Source organism: Equus caballus, chromosome 11 (assembly GCF_041296265.1).
Source record: "Equus caballus isolate H_3958 breed thoroughbred chromosome 11, TB-T2T, whole genome shotgun sequence".
Taxonomy (NCBI): Eukaryota; Metazoa; Chordata; class Mammalia; order Perissodactyla; family Equidae; genus Equus; species Equus caballus.
This window is the reverse complement of record NC_091694.1, coordinates 49,408,456-49,427,518: the sequence shown is the minus strand read 5'-3', so window position 1 is coordinate 49,427,518 and position 19,063 is coordinate 49,408,456. Positions and strand designations below refer to the sequence as shown.

At 40.9% G+C, this 19,063-nt stretch overlaps 1 protein-coding gene and 1 long non-coding RNA gene across 4 annotated transcripts in view; one reads left to right on the top strand and one right to left on the bottom strand.

Moving 5' to 3' along the window:
• Positions 1-19,063, bottom strand: part of NUP88 (nucleoporin 88) — a 28,949-nt gene that overhangs the window by 5,135 nt on the left and 4,751 nt on the right. For all 3 annotated transcript variants that reach the window (XM_001504741.5, XM_023653325.2, XM_070227975.1), the window contains exons 4-9: positions 16,008-16,094; positions 13,004-13,180; positions 9,531-9,717; positions 8,904-9,051; positions 6,284-6,382; positions 1,284-1,374 (exon numbers count right to left, since the gene is read on the bottom strand). In XM_001504741.5, the coding sequence (XP_001504791.2) occupies positions 1,284-1,374; positions 6,284-6,382; positions 8,904-9,051; positions 9,531-9,717; positions 13,004-13,180; positions 16,008-16,094 (789 nt within the window). The remainder of the gene's footprint in view (positions 1-1,283; positions 1,375-6,283; positions 6,383-8,903; positions 9,052-9,530; positions 9,718-13,003; positions 13,181-16,007; positions 16,095-19,063) is intronic.
• LOC102147931 (uncharacterized) lies at positions 198-14,999 on the top strand. The gene is made up of 5 exons (XR_011423450.1): positions 198-1,398; positions 6,703-6,796; positions 8,249-8,474; positions 13,527-13,661; positions 14,812-14,999. It is a non-coding gene; the product is annotated as an uncharacterized lncRNA (long non-coding RNA).

Here is a 19,063-nt window from a genome sequence, read left to right as displayed (position 1 = left end):
TGCCATGCGACCCTCCCTCCTCACGACCTTCCACTCTGCACAGAAGTAATCGCTATTCTGCCTTTCGTGATACTCATGTCCTCGCTTTGCTTTACAGTTTTCCTATGTATTCATTCCTAAGCAATACTGTTTAATTTTACCTGTTTTTGAAATATACATGTGGGATTTTATTATCCATTTTCTCATTCCCTTTTCAGCCTGGTACAGTTTGCTCTCCTCTTCCACCCCCAGAGGCGTTTTCCTCAATGGATTCCCCTGCACTGCCAAATCTAGACTCGTGACCGCTTTCCTGTGCTTATCTGATGCTGCTGCCCACTGCCTCCTCTGAGACATCCTCCTCCTTGTATCCTTGACAGCCTTTCCTCCGGGTACTTCTTCAGTCTCTCCTTCCTGGACCGGGCTCCTCTTCCTCCACTCACTGCTTCTATGAAAATGTTGCTCAAGACTCTTATCTCAGGTCTCCTCTACTCATTCTAGGCCCTCTCCTGGGTGACCTTCACCAGAGCCAGGGCTCCAGTCCTGACAGTTCCCACACGCAGACCGTCTTAGCCCAGACCCCTCCAAACTGCACACCTCCATGTCCACTGCCTACTGGGCACCTGCACTTCGATGTCCTATAGGAACAGAGAACTCCAAGTGCCCCCAACAACTCGCCTTCTCTCTTCCCAAATCCACTCTTTCTCCTCTGTGCCCATTTTTTCTGAAGGGTACCACACCACCTCAGTTATCCCAGGGAGGAACCCAGGAGTCATTGTAGACAGTCCCTTTATTCTACTCATCACATATATACTGAATATCTCCTAGGCACTCTGTCGGACACTGAGTACACAGACACGAGGCGACAGTGTACAGTACGAAACACACACACACGGTCTCTGCCCTCATGAAACATATATATTCTTGTAGTAGCGACGGACATTAAACAAACACAAACATCAATTGTAGTATGTGCTGCAAAGAAAGAGAATAATAGAACAACTCTAAGTTAGACTGGGGAATCAAGGAAACCCCCTCTGAAGAACTGACATTAAGATCAGAAAGAAGAAAGAGAGTTAGCCAAGTGAAGGCAGCAAACCGGGGCTGCGACTAGGGAAATAGCTTCCAGACAGAGGACACAGTGTGGAGCGGCCCTGAAGCAGGGGGACTTCTGATGAGCGTCTGAGGAACTGACACGCTTAGGGGCGAAGTCTCACGTCTTCAGGCGAGTGTAACGTACATACATGTATCAGAATCACTGAAACGAGCAAGTGTCATCTGTGGATACAAGGGAGGCAGGTCCTCACCTGCACGGCAAGGGCTTCGTACAGAGGATGTGTTCCACAAAGCATTTCTGCTCCGCAGCAAGCTCCTGCAAACTGTCCTTATCTTCTTCATCTACAAAGGAGCACATTATATAAGGTACTTGACGCTTAGACAAAAGTCTCTCAATTAAAATGCTGACAATATTAGTTACATGCCATTAAGCTCCTGTCTCAGCCCAGTGCTTCTTAAGGAGTAGGCCTTTCTGACACAGAAGTCTCCTTTCCACAGGGGTCTAGATTTCTGCCCCAAGAAGGAAAGTGCATTTTCCTTGGTCAAATTTCTTAATGCAGAAATGTTTCACTGAGGACAACAATCCCAGAAATCATTCCCTTCCAGTCTCTTCCTCACCCAATTTTATTTTTAGAACAGTTTTTTGAAATGTACTTCACAATATCACGTAACTCACCCATTTAAGGTATACAATTCAGTGGGTTTTTAGTAGATTCAAAGAACTGTACAACCATCACCACAAAAAATTTAGAATATTTTCACTTCCCCAAAAGAAACCCCCATGCCAGTTAGCGACCACTCCTTAGTCTCTGCCAGTTGCCGCAGATCCAGGCAACAAGCACTAACCTACCTTCTGTCTCTGTGGACTTGCCTATTCTGACCTTTTCTATAAAAGGAATCATACAACCTGTAGTTGTTTGTGACTGGCTTCTTTCACTTAGCATGTTTTCAAGATTCATCCATGTCGTATCACATCAGTCCTTCATTTCTTTCTGTTGTTGAATAATATTCCATTGTGTGGATATCCCACAAGTTTTTTATCTAATCATCAGTTGATGGACACTGGGCTACTTGGCTGCTATGAACATTTGTTTACAAGTTTTTATGTCGACATACGTTTTCATTTCTCTTCGGTGTATACTCAGGAGTGGAACTGCTCACTGGTTACTCTATGTTAATCACTTGAGGAACTGCCAGCCTATTTTCCCAAAGTGGCTACACTATTTTACCGTGCCATAAGCAGTGTATGCAGGGGTCCCCATTTTTCCACATCCTTGCCAACACTTATCATCATCTTTCTTGATTTTAGCCATTTTAGTGGGGGTGAAGTGGAATCTCATTTCCATGCCTAATAATACTGAACGTGTTTTCATGTGCTTATTGGCTATCTGTATATCATCAATGGAACAATGTTTATTCAAATCCTTTGTCCATTTTTCAAATTGGGCTATTTATTCTTTTATTATTGAGTTCTAAGAGTTGTTTATATATTCTAGATACAAGTCCATTATCAGATAGATGATTTGCCAATATTTACTCCCATTCTGTGGGTTGTCTTTTCACTTTTGTGACAGTGTTTTCTTCTAGTAGTTCTAGAGTTTTACTTCTTATATTTAGGTCTTTGATCCAGTTTGAGTTCATTTTGGTGTATGATGTGAAGTAGAGGTCCAATTTCATTCTTCTGCATGTGCATGTACACCTGTCCCAGCACCATTTGCTGAAAAGACTATTCTTTCCCCTACTGAACTGTTTTGGCACCCTTGTCGAAACCAATCAACTGTAAGTGTAAAGGTATATTTCTGGACTCAATTCTATTTCATTAACCTCTATGTATATCCTTATGCCAATATCAGACTGTCTTGCTTACCACACCTTTGTAATAAGTTTTGAAATTGGCAAGTGTGGGACCTCCAACTTTGTTCTTGTTTTTTAAGATTATTTTGGCTATTCTAGGTCACTTGCTACTCCATATGAACATTAGGATCAGTTTGTCAATTTCTGCAAAGAAGCCAGTTAGAATTATGACAGGGATTGCATTGGATCTGTACATCAATTTGGGGAAGACTGCCATTTAACAATATTAAGTTTTCTGATCCATGTACTTGGGATGTTTTTTCATTTATTTAGGCCTCTTCTTTTTATTTCTTTCAATGTTTTGTAGTTTTAAGAGTATGTTTGGCGCTTCTTTTGTTAAATTCATTTCTGAGTGTTTCATTTGTTTTGATGCTGTTATAAATAGAATTGTTTCCTTAATTTCCTTTGAGGCAGTTCGTTGCTACTGCATGGAAACAGAACAGCTATTTGTCTATTGATCTCGAATCTCTGCACTCATGTCTTAGTTTAAATAGTTTTTTAGTGGGTCCTCTATGATTTACTACATAAAAGATCACGTTGTCAGAGTACAGAGATAGTTTTACTTCTTTCTTTCCAATCTGATGTCTTTTACTGCATTTTATTGGTGAATTTCCCTGTCTAGAACCTCCACTACAATGCTGATTAGAACTGGCAAAAGCAGACATCCTTTTGTTCCTGATCTTAAGGGGAAAGTGTGGAAGGCAGAATTTGTAAACAGCTAAATTGGACATTTAGCTGAGGAGATTTCCAAGCAAAGGGTTTAAAGAAATGGCCTGATTTCTTCTTGCTAATTATAGTAAAATGTAAGGAAAAATATAATTGAGGGAAGAACTGTTAAACAAAAATAAAAAAAAGCTTGATGATTTGGGAAATTCCCAGCCTATCTGGATGGCAAAAGATGCTAAAATTAAGAGATTCACTGTCAGGAAAGTATGTTTTAGAGAAAAAGCCACTGGTGTGGCTGCTCAATCTTTTGTTAAGACCTCAGAAAGATCAAAAGGTCAGAATATTCAGTCACACAAAAGGCTCTCTGAAGAGATTAAGAATGTGACTTAGATCCTTCATCTCAGCAGAAGCCAAAAACTAGAGATGGGATTATGTAGGAAAGCTGTGTGGAGGAACCTCTTGTCTGCTAGAGTGAGTCCTCATGGTAGACACAGGAGACCCAAAACTTCTTGAGAATTTTTTTTTTTAAACATTGGCACCTGAGCTAACAACTGTTGCCAATCTTTTTTTTTTCCCCTACTTTTTCTCCCCAAATTCCCCCAGTACTTAGTTGCATATTTTAGTTGTGGGTCCTTCTAGTCGTGGCATGTAGGACGCCACCTCAGCATGGCCTGACGAGCGGTGCCATGTCCGCACACAGGATCCGAACGGGTGAAACCCTGGGCCGTCGAAGCGGAGTGCGTGAACTTAACCACTCGGCCATGGGGCTGGCCCCATTTCTTGAGAATTTTGTGCCCACAGAAACACTGCCGGCTTGCACTGAAAGGATCAGAGAAGGGATGAGAGAGGCTGTTCTACCTCCACAATTCTACAGGCAGGAAACAGACTAATAAAAACTATTCTACAAATGCTACCTTTCCTGCAAAATGGATTACTCAGAGGGCTGAGCTGCAAGGCCAGAAGATTATCACGAGGCCTTGAAACCTAGCAGAATCTGGATTTTGAAATTGCCTGGGACCTATGGTTCCTTTTTCCTTTTCCTTTTCCTTTTCTCCCCTTTGAACTGGAGTCTATAACTGATACCTATGCCTGTCCCACCGTTGTGTTCTGGGAGCAGATAACTTGTTTTCTAGTTTTAGAGGTCCACAGATAGAGAGGGATTTTGCCCCAGGGGAGATTATAATCAGAGTCTTACCCATATTTGATTTAGATGATTTGGACCATGAGATTGGGGACTTTTGAGCTCATGAGATTTAGATGAGATTTTATTCTTCGTGTTGCTATAGTGATGCTAAGATCAATGTATTTTGCATGTGGGTCAGATGTGAATCTTTGGGGACCACTGGGAGGAATGTAGTAGGCAGAATAATGAACTCCCCAAAGACACCTGTGTTCGAATCCCCAGAACCGGTGAACATCTTTAGTTACATGGCAAAGGGAATAAAGATTGAAGATGGGATTAAAGTTGCCCATCATATGTCTCCGAGATACGGGATTATCCTGGATCATCTGGGTAGGCCCTTAAAAGTGAAAGAGGGAAGAAACAAAGAAGGCTAGAGTGATACAAGGTGAGAAGGACTCAACTCGTCCAATCACTGCTGGCTCTGAAGACGGAGGAAGGGGCTATATGCAAAGGAAGGTGGCAGAAGCTGGAAATGGCTAGGAAATGGATTCTCCCCTCGAGCCTCCAGAAGGAACACTCTCTGCCCAGTGAGGCCATTCGAGGACTTCTGCCCCATGGAACTGTAAGATAACAGATATCTGGTTTTAAGCCACTAAGTTTGTGGTGATTGTTACAGCAGCAAGAGAAGCTAATACAGAAAGCACTTGGTCTTTCACCATCAAGTATGGTGTTAGCTGTGGGTTTTTCATAGGTGCCTTTTGTCAGTTTGAGGAAGTTCTTTTCTCTTACTAGTTTGTTGAGTGTTTTTAACACAAAAGGCTGTTGGATTTTCTTAAATGCTTTTTCTGTGTCTACTGAGATGATCATATGGTTTTTGTCCTTTATTCTGCCGATATGGTGTAAGACATTAATTAGTTCTGGATGTTAAATTAACCTTGCATCCCTGAGATGACTCCCATTTGGTCATGGTGTGTAATCCTTTTTATATGTTGCTGGATTTGGTTTGCTAGTCTTCTGTTGAGGATATTTTGCATCTATATTCATAAGAGATAGTTGTCCATAGTTTTCTTCGACATCTTTGTCTGGTTTTAGTATCAGGGTAATACTGACCTCACAGAGTGAGTTGGGAAGTGTTTCCTCTTCTTCTATTTCTTGGAAGAGCTTGTGAAGAATTGGTATAAATTCTTGAGATGTGAAGCCATCTTGTTCTGAACTTTTATTTTTGGGTAGTTTTTTGATTACTGATTCAGACTCTTTACTTGTTACAAGTCTATTCAAATTTTCTATTTCTTCTTGAGTCAGTTTCAGTAGTTTGTCTTTCTAGGAATTTGTCCATTTCACCTAGATTATCTAACTGGCACATAGGTGTTCATGCTATTCTCTTATAATCTTCCATATTTCTGTGAGGTCAGTAGTAATAACCCCTCTTTCATTCTTAATTGTAGTAATTTGAGCCTTCTCTTTTTCATTTCTTGGTCAGTTTAGCTAAAGGTCTGTCAGTCTTTTCAAAGAACCCACTTGTGGTTTCATTGATTTTCTCTATTTTTTTCTATTCCAAACTACTTTTTGATAGAACCTGTGAAACAGTGAAAAGCTCAGAAAACTCACCTGATCCAAGAAATTTGTGAAGTTTATGAATCCACGTTAGCCCAACACTATGCACGCCAGCTTCGTGAGTGCAGTGGTATCTCGAGGGACACTTGGGATCTGCAGAGGGAGTCAGTAATGACATAAAAGTTCCCATTAGAAAACTGAAAGAATTCAGCCCAGTAGCCCACAGGCATGTTTGCTGATGGAAGGTCTCCAGCACCTTCATGCTGTGGCACTAGGTCAGGGGTTTTCAAATTTTAAAATCTGAATTCAATTTCCAAATATATTATAAACATTTTAAAAAGCATAATTAATAAACATAATCCAAGTATGTTATTTCCTAAATATTAACACAATAGAATTCACCAAAACATAAACACTTGCTGTCAAGTAACTCATTTATGCCTTTCTGTCTGCCTCTGTGCCTTTATTCACAGTTCTTCAAAATCAAATGGCGATGAAGACAGGTCATGGCTCCGTAGGAAACCTATGCTTGCACACATGTACTCACAGGAAACTGCTGCAGCACAGGTACCAAAACAGACTTCAGGACAACTGCTTAGGGGACTGAACAGTTCAGTCAGAGGACAGTAAGCCAGGGGTGAAAGGTGAAGTTTTACTTGTCTCGATAACGCTGACTTACAGACAGTTTAAGTTTTGGATACAATTTTTGTGTGACAATCATTTATATTTATACTAAGAAATATGAGCAGTTGTTACATAATCTTAATGAAAATGTCTATATTTCCTTTGAGCCCTAGTATCCGTAAGACTACCCTGAGACTAAAAGGTGAGATCTTGAATAATCTTGAATAGCTATTATTATTTATAAATATTTATCTCTGTGACTCAGGATTTTTAAAACATTAAACAATTAAAACAAGATAAAGAAATAACGTATATACTAAAGCTGATTTAAGATGACAATTGTCACCCTAAATTAAATTTTTCTTTTATCTAACAGCCTCACTTTCTTACTATGAACTTATAGTAAGTAAATGTTATAAAGTAGATGTTACATTATTTTTATCTGTTTTATACGCTGGGGTTCTGCATAACACCTCTGAAAATAGCATTATGCTATAAAAATTCCTGGTCTATGGCAGTCATCTTTTTGAATAAGAAAATATTGAAAAGTTTCTTTCATTTGGCCACACTTGACACTTAATGTAAGGTTCAAACCATCTCATTAGGTCTACCATTGTTTAAAATGGCTTTTCAAAATGTGTTTAGTGCTGAAGTCAACAGAAAAATCTTAATACTGAGATATAACAGAAGTCTGTTATGAAATGGAAGCAACATTAGTAACAGAAGTAGGGAATTTGCTAGACACCCCCCAGATGTTTTACGGTAGCCATTTCACTTATATCATCTAAAATGCAGTTATGTTTCAGTTATTGTAATATGCCTTAAATACAAATATGAATGAGTCAAAAGTTTATTAGTTTCACATGTGAAAATGTTAACTCTTATTAGAAAAACTAAGATAAAAATGCCTACATTCAAGATTTTCCAAAGATAGATTTATCTGTACAAGGAAATCAATTAGTTTATGTCACTTTACCTCAGTAGGTCTCAATTCCCTCATCTACAAAGCAAGGTTCTGAGACTTAAGATTAAGACTATATATCCCCAAACACTGTTCAACTAGACAGGCCCGACGAGTTCGCTTTGCTGGTTTATTATATAAGGACCACTATCCCCTTAAATCTTTTGGCTATACTTTAGTAGAACTGAAGCCATTGTTATCAAACCTACGCACTCTACCTGGCTAACGGCACTATAATAGGACTAGACAGAGGAAAACTAGGAAAGGCGCATCAAACTCTTCCAGACTAAGTAAGCGTTTGTTCCTCATTCTGCACAGGGAAGACGACAAGATTCTAGAGGAGACTCTGAGAAAGCGGGGAGGGCAAATAGGAGTACAGGATCTCTGAGTTAGAGGGGACCTTAGAAATCATCTGTTATCCCTGTTGTTTTCAGATGAGAAAACTGAAGCCCTGAGAGGTTGAGTAAATGCCCAATACTACAGAACCTATTACTGTTAAAGCGCTAACTCAAATCCAGGACACTACAGACTCCTGGCCACAAACCCTTCCACTCAGCCACTCTGTGTCTGAATAAAAGATCCTTCGATTCTCGGCATTTTATCCAAGAGCTCCCTAGATGAACAGAGAGAAGCTGCCAGAAGGATGTGGTACCAACCCAGGTAAGTTACAACAAAAGAGAAAAAGATAAAAAGGACAACATTAAAACTGGGTCTGGGAATAACAAGATAGTGTGTTCTAAAATGAAAAAAGATATTTTAAAATCAGTACATTATAATTTGATTTTTAAAGTTTATTTAAGTTTGCATACACTTAAGTAAGTGAATCATGAAATCTACTTTTGATTGGATCAGGAAAAGTTCACTATTATAAGTCTGAGTGGATCCAGACTGAAGACCACTATCTTAAAACCTGGGAGATTTGCTCAGTCTTTCTTGGACCTGACATGGAACATAGTGACTAAAAGGCCAAAAGAACAGTCAACTTTGTAAAGGCTGGAGCCACAGAGCAGATCAGTGAGACGGGGACATCTGTGATAGTCTCAGTATCCATATGATGGGATAAAAGAACTGCTTCAGTGAATACTTTACCTCTGTGAAGTTTGATTGGACAAGAAAAGTCAGAATCAAAGGGCTCATCCTCTCCAGATGCCAGTTTCAGGGCAAGCTCCAACTCAACACACTCAAACACATACAGAGAAGGAATGAGGTCGGCCCTGGAATCCCAGGACTTTTCTGACTGTAAAAAAAGCATTGTAATTTTACTCTTTCATGTTGATTTGGAAATGTGCACAATTAAAAACAGAAGCAAAAAGCTACATCAAATAGTATTTTCAAATTCTTCTTAATTCCACCGCTTATTCTAACAGTGCCTCGTTATTCTTAGAAAAAAGGCCTCTCTCCTTTTAGGAAGATGCGAGTAAACAAGTTACGAGAAGGGCCAATGCAGTGAGCCGAAGGTTCTATCTGTCACTGAGGACTGCAATTTAGAATTCAGAAAGAAATATGCAGGGAGCCCAAGTAAGCTGGGCACCTGCTAACTTCTTCCCATTTAGATTTGTAGGTGGGGTTCAATTAACTTTAAGTGTTTAATGTTCGAAATACACAGAAGTCCCAGATATAAACTAGAATTCCTCATAAATTAAGAAGCAGTCATACTGGTCCAGGAACTACACTAGGTGTTGGAGATACAAATATACCCACGCTAGCCTAACTTACTGTTTGGTCATCTTCTTCTTCCCCTTCCAGCACAACACAGTGATACAGCATTCCTGATTCAGTAGCAATCACTAAGATGTTGGGGACACAGGGCAAGCAGAGTATAGCACAAGCATCGTAACCATAGTTATCTTCAGCTGCAGGATGCATGGGCAGTGGACCTAAGAGCTTTCCAATATTCCCAGGGCTAAAGAAAGAGTGAAAACACATTTGGGAAATGTTGACAGAAGATACCTGTGCCCATCACTTCAAACCCCTTTTGGCCTTTGCCCTTCTCCAGCTATCACACCCTAATCAAAAAGATAGTATATTCCCAATGTCTCCACTTTTTCGCTTTCCTACTCAATTTCTACCTCCCTGGTTTCTCAACTGGAGACAATTTTGCACCTGAGGGGACACTGGCAATACCTGAAGACATTTTTAGTTGTTACAACTGGGGGGTCAGGGGGTAGGGGGAGTACTGGTGTCTAGAGGCCAGAAACGCTGCTAAACATTCCCCCACAGGACAGCCTCTACAATACAGAACTCCTCAGCTCCAGCATCAACAGTGTAGGGGCTGGAACACCCTGCCCTAAATTTACTATGGTTTATGCCTTCACCACGCCACAGAAGCTCCTCTCTGGCAAAGACCACCAATGAGATTCCAGGTACTAAATCCAAAAGGCACTGAACTTGACCTCCTGCAGCATTTATCACTGGTTAACAATGACCGCTTCTTAACACCCTTAGGTTCTCTAACAATTCTTTCCCCTAGTTCTCTCTTCCTGTCTCTCTGAACACACCTTTCTAATGTCCTTTTCTAATTTCTGTCTCTTAAATATTGATGCTTTCCAAGATTTTGTTGTAAGCCCTCTTCTCTTTTCAAGATACAAACTTATAGGAGAACATATTAAACTATGCCTGGTTTTAACTACTACCTATAAACTGATGAGTCCCAAATCTTTCCTTCTGAAATATAGCTTATCTTCAGGGCTTCACAGCCACATATTTAACTGGATTAGACTTAGACAGATAAATTTATTGAGTGCTAGATGACACTCCGAAGGAAGTGACAGTTTAGTTGGGGAAATGAACATTTAACTAGAATCACTATACCATGTGGTAAGTGTAATGATGCAAGGATTTACAGGATACAAAGGAACACAGAAAGGTACAAAGAAAGTGAGGTGTATAAATAAATCAATGAGGAAAGAGTATATTCTGGGAAGGAGTGGTGAACATTCCAAGCTAGGGAGCAGCACATAGAAAGCTCTGGAGGCATGAAAGACAGAAAACTAAGAGGAAGGAAACTTAGCTTAGTATAACGGGAGGCAAAGTTCAAAGTCTAAGGCAACAGAAAAGTAGCCAAGCAGATATTCAGGACTGGCTTATGAAGTAGATGGTCTCATGTGCCATGTTAAAGTGCTCAGAGTCTAATCTGCTGGGTGACAGTGTGTCACTAGAGGTTTAAATCAAGAGTGACAGAGCTTCACTTTACTAAGATTGATCTGCTAGTGAGCAGTAGTGAGGAGGATGACACGGAGAGGACCAAAACGGGATTCAGAGCAACTATCTAAGAGAACAATAAACTAGGCAGAAGATGGTTGAGGGTCTGAAGCAAGGACAGGGGAATGGAGAGAAGGGTGCATACATTCAAGAAATTTTCATGGTAGAATCAATAGAATTTTGGGACTGAACTGTATGTAAGAGGATACAGAAGATGACTTTCAGGTTTGGGGCTAAAGTTACTAGGCAGACCACAGTGTGGACAAATGAAGGCCGGGAGGAAGAGTAAGGGAGGGTGACAACATTACAACAAAAGCCTCTCAAGAGAGATCATGTGTGAAAGGCAGAGAAGATTTCTGTCAAGGAGAATGCAATTGATAGAGAACCCTCACCGTTCTGCAATCTGTCAAGCTCTTTCATCTTTCTCATCTTTACCATTTTGCGTACTCTCTTCTCTCTCCTGGAACCGCTTCTGCTCCCATTTCTACCTAGTGAATGCTTTAGGCCCAAGCTTTCGTATTACCATCTTCTTGGTCTTCCGAGACAGGCAGGCCTCAGCATTTGTTCTGTCCCACTCTGCAGCACCCTGTGATTCCTTGAGCACCACACTGTACTACAGTTACTGGTTTGTTGTATGACTTTCTGGGAGACAAGGAACCACACAGCAGGGAACTTGCCTTCCATCTCGTACTCCCATCTCCTGTTACAGAGTGGGCTCTGCATAAATATCTGTCAGGTCGATTTATAAATGAATAAATTACAATGTTCAGCCGTTGGCCTTATGCCTCCCTAGTTACAAACTTTCCCAAAATTCTTATCCTCTATTAACTCTCTCGCCATGACAGATGATTATTATTTCTTTATTTTTACCTTCTTCATCTTCTTTCCAGTACTGTATTTCCAACTGTCCATGGAATATTTCCACTTTAATGGTCCAATACAGTGTCAAATTGACCATTTGTAGTAACAAATCTTCCCCAAAAATTAGCTGCCCTTCCTGACCTGAATGTTTCTGTTAATGGCTCACTCCCTTATCAGTAACTAAATCTTATTGCTCCTTCCTTGTAGTACCTACTGTGTTCAGCTCTCCCTTTGTATTACAACCTCCCTGGTTTAAACTCTTGTAGATGGTAAGCTAAATTTTGCAACAGCTTTTTTAAAAGTCTCTCTGCCCCACTCCATTCCCTAACCAATTGTCTTATCCTTCAGTTTGGAAACCATCCCTGGCTTCCTACTACCCTATTCCTACAGATAAGACTCCAGCTTCCTTAACTAGGTGTTTAACTCCACCAAATTCTCCCTGGGAAGATACTTCTAGCTTTAGCATTTAATGCCGCCTACCTGAATCTTCCACCCTAGCCCCGAATGTCTCACCAGTGAACTTGGAATGACACTCGCATTTCTTGTTTTCATACTCTACTTCATGCTGCCCTTGTGACTAACATGGTTTTACCCTTCCTTGAAGCTTCATTTAATCCTGCATTAGATCTTTAAGTACCACATGACATCATTCCTTCTCTGAAAATTCCCTGAACTTCTTCGGTCAGAATGCTCTCTGCTTCCTCTGGATCCTTACTGCCTGTGTAACAATAATGTGGTATGGCCAATTATCTTTTCAGGTGTACATATGTCTTTCCTCCACAACTGGGACATAAGATACCAGATCATCACGTCTAACCATCCCAATGGTGCCTTGTTCATATAAGATACAAAATAAATACTTTTTTGATTGACTAGACTTTGTGAAAACAAATCCAGTCTTACCTGAAGTGATTATCCAAGAATTCTGTGGAACTTACCCAAATAATATGAGGAAATGAAAGGTCAAAGCATACATACCAACTCTTTCTCCAAAATATGCAAGCCAAGTATTGAAAGGCTGCAACACTTCCACAAACTCAAAAACATGGATGCCAGGTCCAACTATGACAGTCTATACTGCAACCCAGCTGGGTTTTCATTTCGGGTGGGTTACCTCCTCAACTTACCTGTGTAACAGACTAACATACGTAAGGAAAGTCTCCCCATTCTCATATAAGATGTACAGTGGGTATGCCACTACTTCATCTTTGCCCTTTTGTCCAAATACATTCTTCGGGACTGCTGCCAATGGCCCAAAGTCAAATGCAACTGCTGTCTCTCCTAGAGATGCGGTATATGCCCTTCTGAAAAGAGATTTAAAAATTTGTTGAAAACAAAAACAAAATGTCCAATAACAGGAGGTAGGGATAAAATTTGTATTCAGTGGAGAAGATAAAAAACGAAAAATGTTAAACAACACTGTAAAATTCTTACAAAATTAAATGAAAGAAGGCCATAAAATTATACAGTGCGACTTTAATTTTACATAGTTTAAGTATACAGATACACAAATAGTAAAATATACACATATAGACATGCATAAACACAAAAAAGAAACAGGAAGAAAACACCTGAAAACATCAACAGCTATCTCTGAGCAGTGGGATGCAGTCGTTCCACAAATATTTACTAATACCTACTCTGTGCCAGGCACTACCGCAGGGTCCTGGGAATGCATCGGTGAACTAAACAAAGGCCCTCCCTCTCATGAGAGAGATGGACAACAACAGAGAAGAAACAAACAGACAACACCAAGTCAGAAAACGACGTTATGAAGAAAATAAGGTGCGGTAAGAGGGTACTGATGGAGGCGCTACTTGAGACTGGGTGGTCTGGGAAGGGCTGCTAAGGCGACACTTGAGCAAAGATTTGAAGGAAGGGAGGGAGGGAGAGGTCTGTGGTTACCTGGGGAAGGAGCAACTGAGGCAGAGGGAGGCACGCAGGTGAAGGCTTAGGGTGGGAAGGTGGGTGATGCTGCCTGAGGCATGGCAAGGAGGCCAAGGCAGCTGGAGCTCAGAGAGTCAGGGCACAGAGGGAGGAACGCAGCTGGAGAGGGGCAGTCAGGGGCACACCTGTAGGCCCTCGCAGGCCACGGTAAAGACTCTGAGAGATCAGTGGGCTGTGGAGAGCAGGAAAGTAGAATGATCTGATTTATACTAAAAGTATCACTCTGGCTGCTATACTGAGGATACACTACAGGAGATTACAAAAGATTTCATTTTCTACTTAATATTTTTCTGTAGTTTTCCCAATTTTCTATAATAAATATACATTACCTTTATAATCAGGAAAGACAAATGATAAAACATGCTGTTTTTATATTTTAAAATTTAGTATCATTGGTAATCTCAAAAGATTCCAGTTTAACACAAAGTTAATGAATATGAGTATAGTAAAATCACAATTTCATATAGTTGAGAGTCAACATCATTCTGAAGTATTCTAAGTACCGTATCTTAGTTTCTTTATCACATGGAAAGGTATATGGTATCAGGAAGCAAAAAAAACGAGGAATCTCAAAACCCAGAATAAAAGAACTGCCTGAGTTAAACTCAAAAATCAAGACAATGAATGGGACAAAGAGACACAGAAGTTAAGTTAAAGAGACGTAAAAGACTTCAAAGCCATCAAAACTTAACAAATATAGTAATATTTCTAATAATGATATAGGTATCAATTAATGAGTACTTACTCTGCGCTGTGACCCATGCTAAGCACTTTTTAGGCATGATCTCATTTATTCTGTACAATAATCCTAATAAATGAACACTATTGCTACTTTTTAAAGTCATGGAACATACAGTCATGGAAATGAGGCTTAGTGCATTGAATAACTTGCCCAGATGCCACAGCTGACAAGTGGCAGGGCTGAGCTTAGAACACACGGGTGTGGATGCCACAGCCAATGCTCTTCACAACTGCATTTGCTCCACAGCCTCACATCCAGACGCGTCTGTCAAAAGGAGGCTGATAAGCTACGGAGACACACAGCAGGGAGAAAACGCCCCGACACCAGAACAGGGCCTATCAACTCCCACAGGCAAGTATTTCCCCACTGTGGAGATGGATGCACTGGAACTTAAGCAACTGGTACCATAAGACATTAAAATTATTTAACTCAAACTTTCAGTTCTGGGACTATCAAAGAGAATTAAAGTGGTCCCAGGTCAGTGGCAACCTCTGATTCCTGGCAGAAGCAGATGAGAAATCCTCTTTAAAGGAACAGACCCCCACTGCAGTTCTCAATATTCCCAAATATTAAGATCATGTAAACATAAGTTCATAGTTAGAGATCAGCAATCACAAGAGGAAGCCACTATGGTTGTGGGTCAGGAGGAAGAACAAATACAGATTTAGACCCCCACCCCCTACCCCCAGGACTTAGATACTGAAACTGTCAAATACAGAATAGCTATATATAAAATATTCCGAGGAATAAAGGTTAGAAAAACAAAAATAAACAAGACTATTAGATATGACCACCACAGAGACATGAAAAGAACTAAATGGAACTTCCAGAAATACTGCTGCTAAAAGCTTCACTCTATATGCACACGCTGTGGGTGATCGTGTGGTAATCACCAGAAAGACTGATCAGGAGGCCAGAGGAATGGGGTTTGTGAGTTCAAAGGGTGATTCTGTTAGTGGTCAAAGTAGCCAGGAACTTGTCCCTGTAGTGGGTAAGAAAACATAAAAGAAGCCAGGGTCACAGGAGAATGCGAAGGGCCATCTAAGTCCCACTGCAGGTTCTGGCATACTAGATGCTGTGCTGGTTCAGCAATCTACCTATCCACACTGAGCAAACAGCAGGTAGGCCTCCAGCCCCACACGCTCACCCTTTCCGTAATTTTGCAATGTTATAATTCATTCTGTCGTTCAAGATACAACAGGGAATAAGTTTCAACCACTCACATTTTAGAACTTTCTTGAAAAAAGATCAAGCTGGTAGTTATAGTGACATGCAGATTTGTAATTTCTTGTCACTTATTCACATTGCCTTCTCTTGTTTACTTCTCACAAAACCAAAAGCATGCTAAAGTCATCTCTGGAAAACCTTGCAACCGCTGTTAAAATTGCATTTATAATCCCAATAAACTAATTTTAAAAATTCATGAACAAATAAAAACTTACCCTTTATTGAGTGTTAGACTTTCCTCTTCTGCTTCTGAAAGTACAATGACCTTAGTGGGTGTCTGGGGCTCACGTAGAGAGTAAATTCTAGCAATCAAAAGAGAAGAGAGCCAGCACTTAAAATTCTCTTTCTTTTCCCAAAATTGCCCTTTTGTCTCCAACTAGTCAGTTCTTGAGAATTTTCCTACCAGTTATCAAAAGCACTTCTTTGCCAAAGATCTTGCTGTTACTGACAAAGTAGCTTTTAACAGGAAGATTTCCTTGGGACCTGAAGAAATATTCTCTATCCTTACCAAAATTCTTTATCGGCCTACTCCATACGATTGCACCTTTGTCTCTCTCATCCCAAGTCCTTAGCCATAGGCGCCTTATCTAGTCATCTCACCATTGCCCCGAAATCTTCCAGCTTTCCTCAGCTTCCCTTCCATTATACCCATCTGTCTCTGCCTATTAGACACCAGATCTCATCGGAGAAGGGACCACACCTCACTCTTCTTTATATACCAACTGGCTGGCAGAGTGAGTGACATTTAGCCTCGAATCTATACGTTTTTATTATATAAAGACACAATATCATGTCATCCCAATTTTCTCAAGGGGAAGTATAAAACTGGAAAAAAATTTTTACCAAAATCATTTTAACTTAAAATAACTTAAATTTTCAAAGTCTATACGGCTATCATTAAAAGGAGAAAGAAGTTTCCAAAAGGCAGCAGTATCATTATCATAAAGTCTTCATCAAATTAATCACTTATTTTGTCTGACCCCACTAAGAATTTTTAAACTTAGTTTGTTCCATTATCAATTAAATGCCATTTAATAAATGTTTTTAATGCAAATTTGACCCAATTGAACACACATTCATTGTGGTCTTCCTACATGCCTACAAGTGTTACTGACTTCAAAATACACATAAGTACTAGACAGTATATACTGTAATGAGGACTAGCAAAAGAAAAACAAATGCATTGAGTGGGAATTTCTTGTTACCCCCAAATTGTCAACAGGGTCCAAAGTTTAGGAAAAGAGAATACCCCGTATTTTAAAAAGAAGCTTCAATAACTAAGGCCAGATACGGCCTTTAGGGGCTAACATGAGGAAGATCTAGCCCTATGCTCTCTCCCCACCATCTCCTCTTCCAGCACATATAAAAGGAAGATGAAGAGGGAGAGTGTCAAGAGTCCTTGGGAGAACAGTACAATGTTTGTAATGGGAGGGTATTCCCTTCTTCTTTACCCCTAAATCCAAAGCCAAATGGGTAGGCAGGGAAGGCTCTAAGAGAAACTAAGCCAGATTAGGGGTATCTATAATAAGGGGAGATGGGTATCTCAATTCCCAGCTGAATGTTAGATGTGCTGCAGAAAACTACAGGCCACCAAGGTAAGGGAATCCGTGGGTGAACCTGATATGTCATATCCTAGGGCTCGGGGCATGTGAACACTATATGGTATCTACTTCTCATATGGAAATTTCTGAAGGAGGTAGGCTGGAGCAGCATAGGAAAGGACTATGGTATAGTACGCCCAGTTCTCTGTGGCCCTTGGAGGACAGGGAAAAGGACCTCAGCAGTTACCATGGGTCCGTATGAAAGACCACAACAGTTAGGGTGAGAAGGCAGGAGATACCAAGTTGAAGACACTCCATCCTGAGAGAGGGTTCAGGGCATGGAGAGCTGACAGAACCAATGGGAGACAGAGCTCTGCAGTGATGGAGGGAGCTGGAGCCTAAACACTGCCCCCGAAGACACACACACCATGTGTGCAGAGACTACCACATCGGTGGGGGCCACTAGCAGCAGATGGAACTAGATCAAACCAGGATCAAGGACATGCTGCCCGCGGCCCCCATCACTGACAGACAACCAGTCAGGTAAGATGTCTGCCTCAGCTATCCCATTCTCCGTGCTCGCACTCTACAGGAGTTAGACCCGGAGGAAGGAGGAGGCAGCCTCCCTCCTCACACTTCTCCTCCTCCTCTGGGTACTGAGGTGAGGAGAAGAGTCGAAGAGCAGATCATGCCCTCTCCACTCATTTCAGAGTCTGACCTGTGATGGGGTTGAGACTGAAATTGAGATCAGTTTTAAAGCGGACAGACTAAGTTTTAATAAGTAAAAGTAACCGGAAGCTATGAGATCTGCACACGTTGCCATTAAGGGATCAAGCATTCAGCAGGGAAGGAACACTTAGTAGAGCACAGTTAAAAGTAGTGATTAGGAAACATCAAACTGGAGGCAGGGCCGGCCTGCTGGCACAGTGGTTAAGTTCCCATGTTCTGCTTTGCTGGCCTGGGGTTCGCTGGTTTGGAGCCCAGGTGCGGACCTACACACCGCTTGTCAAGCCATGCCGTGGCAGGCGTCACACATATTAAAAAATAGAGGAAGTTGGGCATGGATGCTGCCTCAGGGCCAATCTTCCCCAGCAAAAAGAGGAGGATTGGCGGCAGATGTTAGCTCAGGGCTGATCTTCCTCAAGAAAAACAAAAAACAAACAAAAAACTGGAGGTATTTGTACCTCAGTCAGTCTAAATAAACTTTTTACATAAGGCAGATCCAGAAAGTGAACTAATAATAGAAATCTCTGTAGGATTAGAGTATTTAATCATACAGTGCAAAACCTGGAAGGAGCTTTAGAAATTATCAAAACAAACCTGCTCATTTTACAAACTGGAAACTGAGGCTTCCCTAAAAAGGAGTTAAAACCTCAAAGACAGATGTGGCACTGGGACAAGAATTCAAATCTCTCAATTCCCCATTATACTCTCTTTCCCCTATGCTAACCTACCTCCAAAAGAGGGACATGATGAAAACAGTTTTAGCAAGATTATTTTAACAGTACTTAGAGGTCAGATTAGGAGCGGAGAGCCTAGAGACGGGGGAGCAGTTGAGAGGGATAGCAGTAACTAAGACATGTAAGTTAGAGCACTTAGACGATTCTTCCATGACTGAGAATGGGTTACAAGAGCCATCAGACAAGTATTCCAAATTCCAATGACCCATTTAGCGGTACCTTCAGCTGTGAACTAAGTAGAAACAGAACCTTCCCACTCACAAAGCTCCA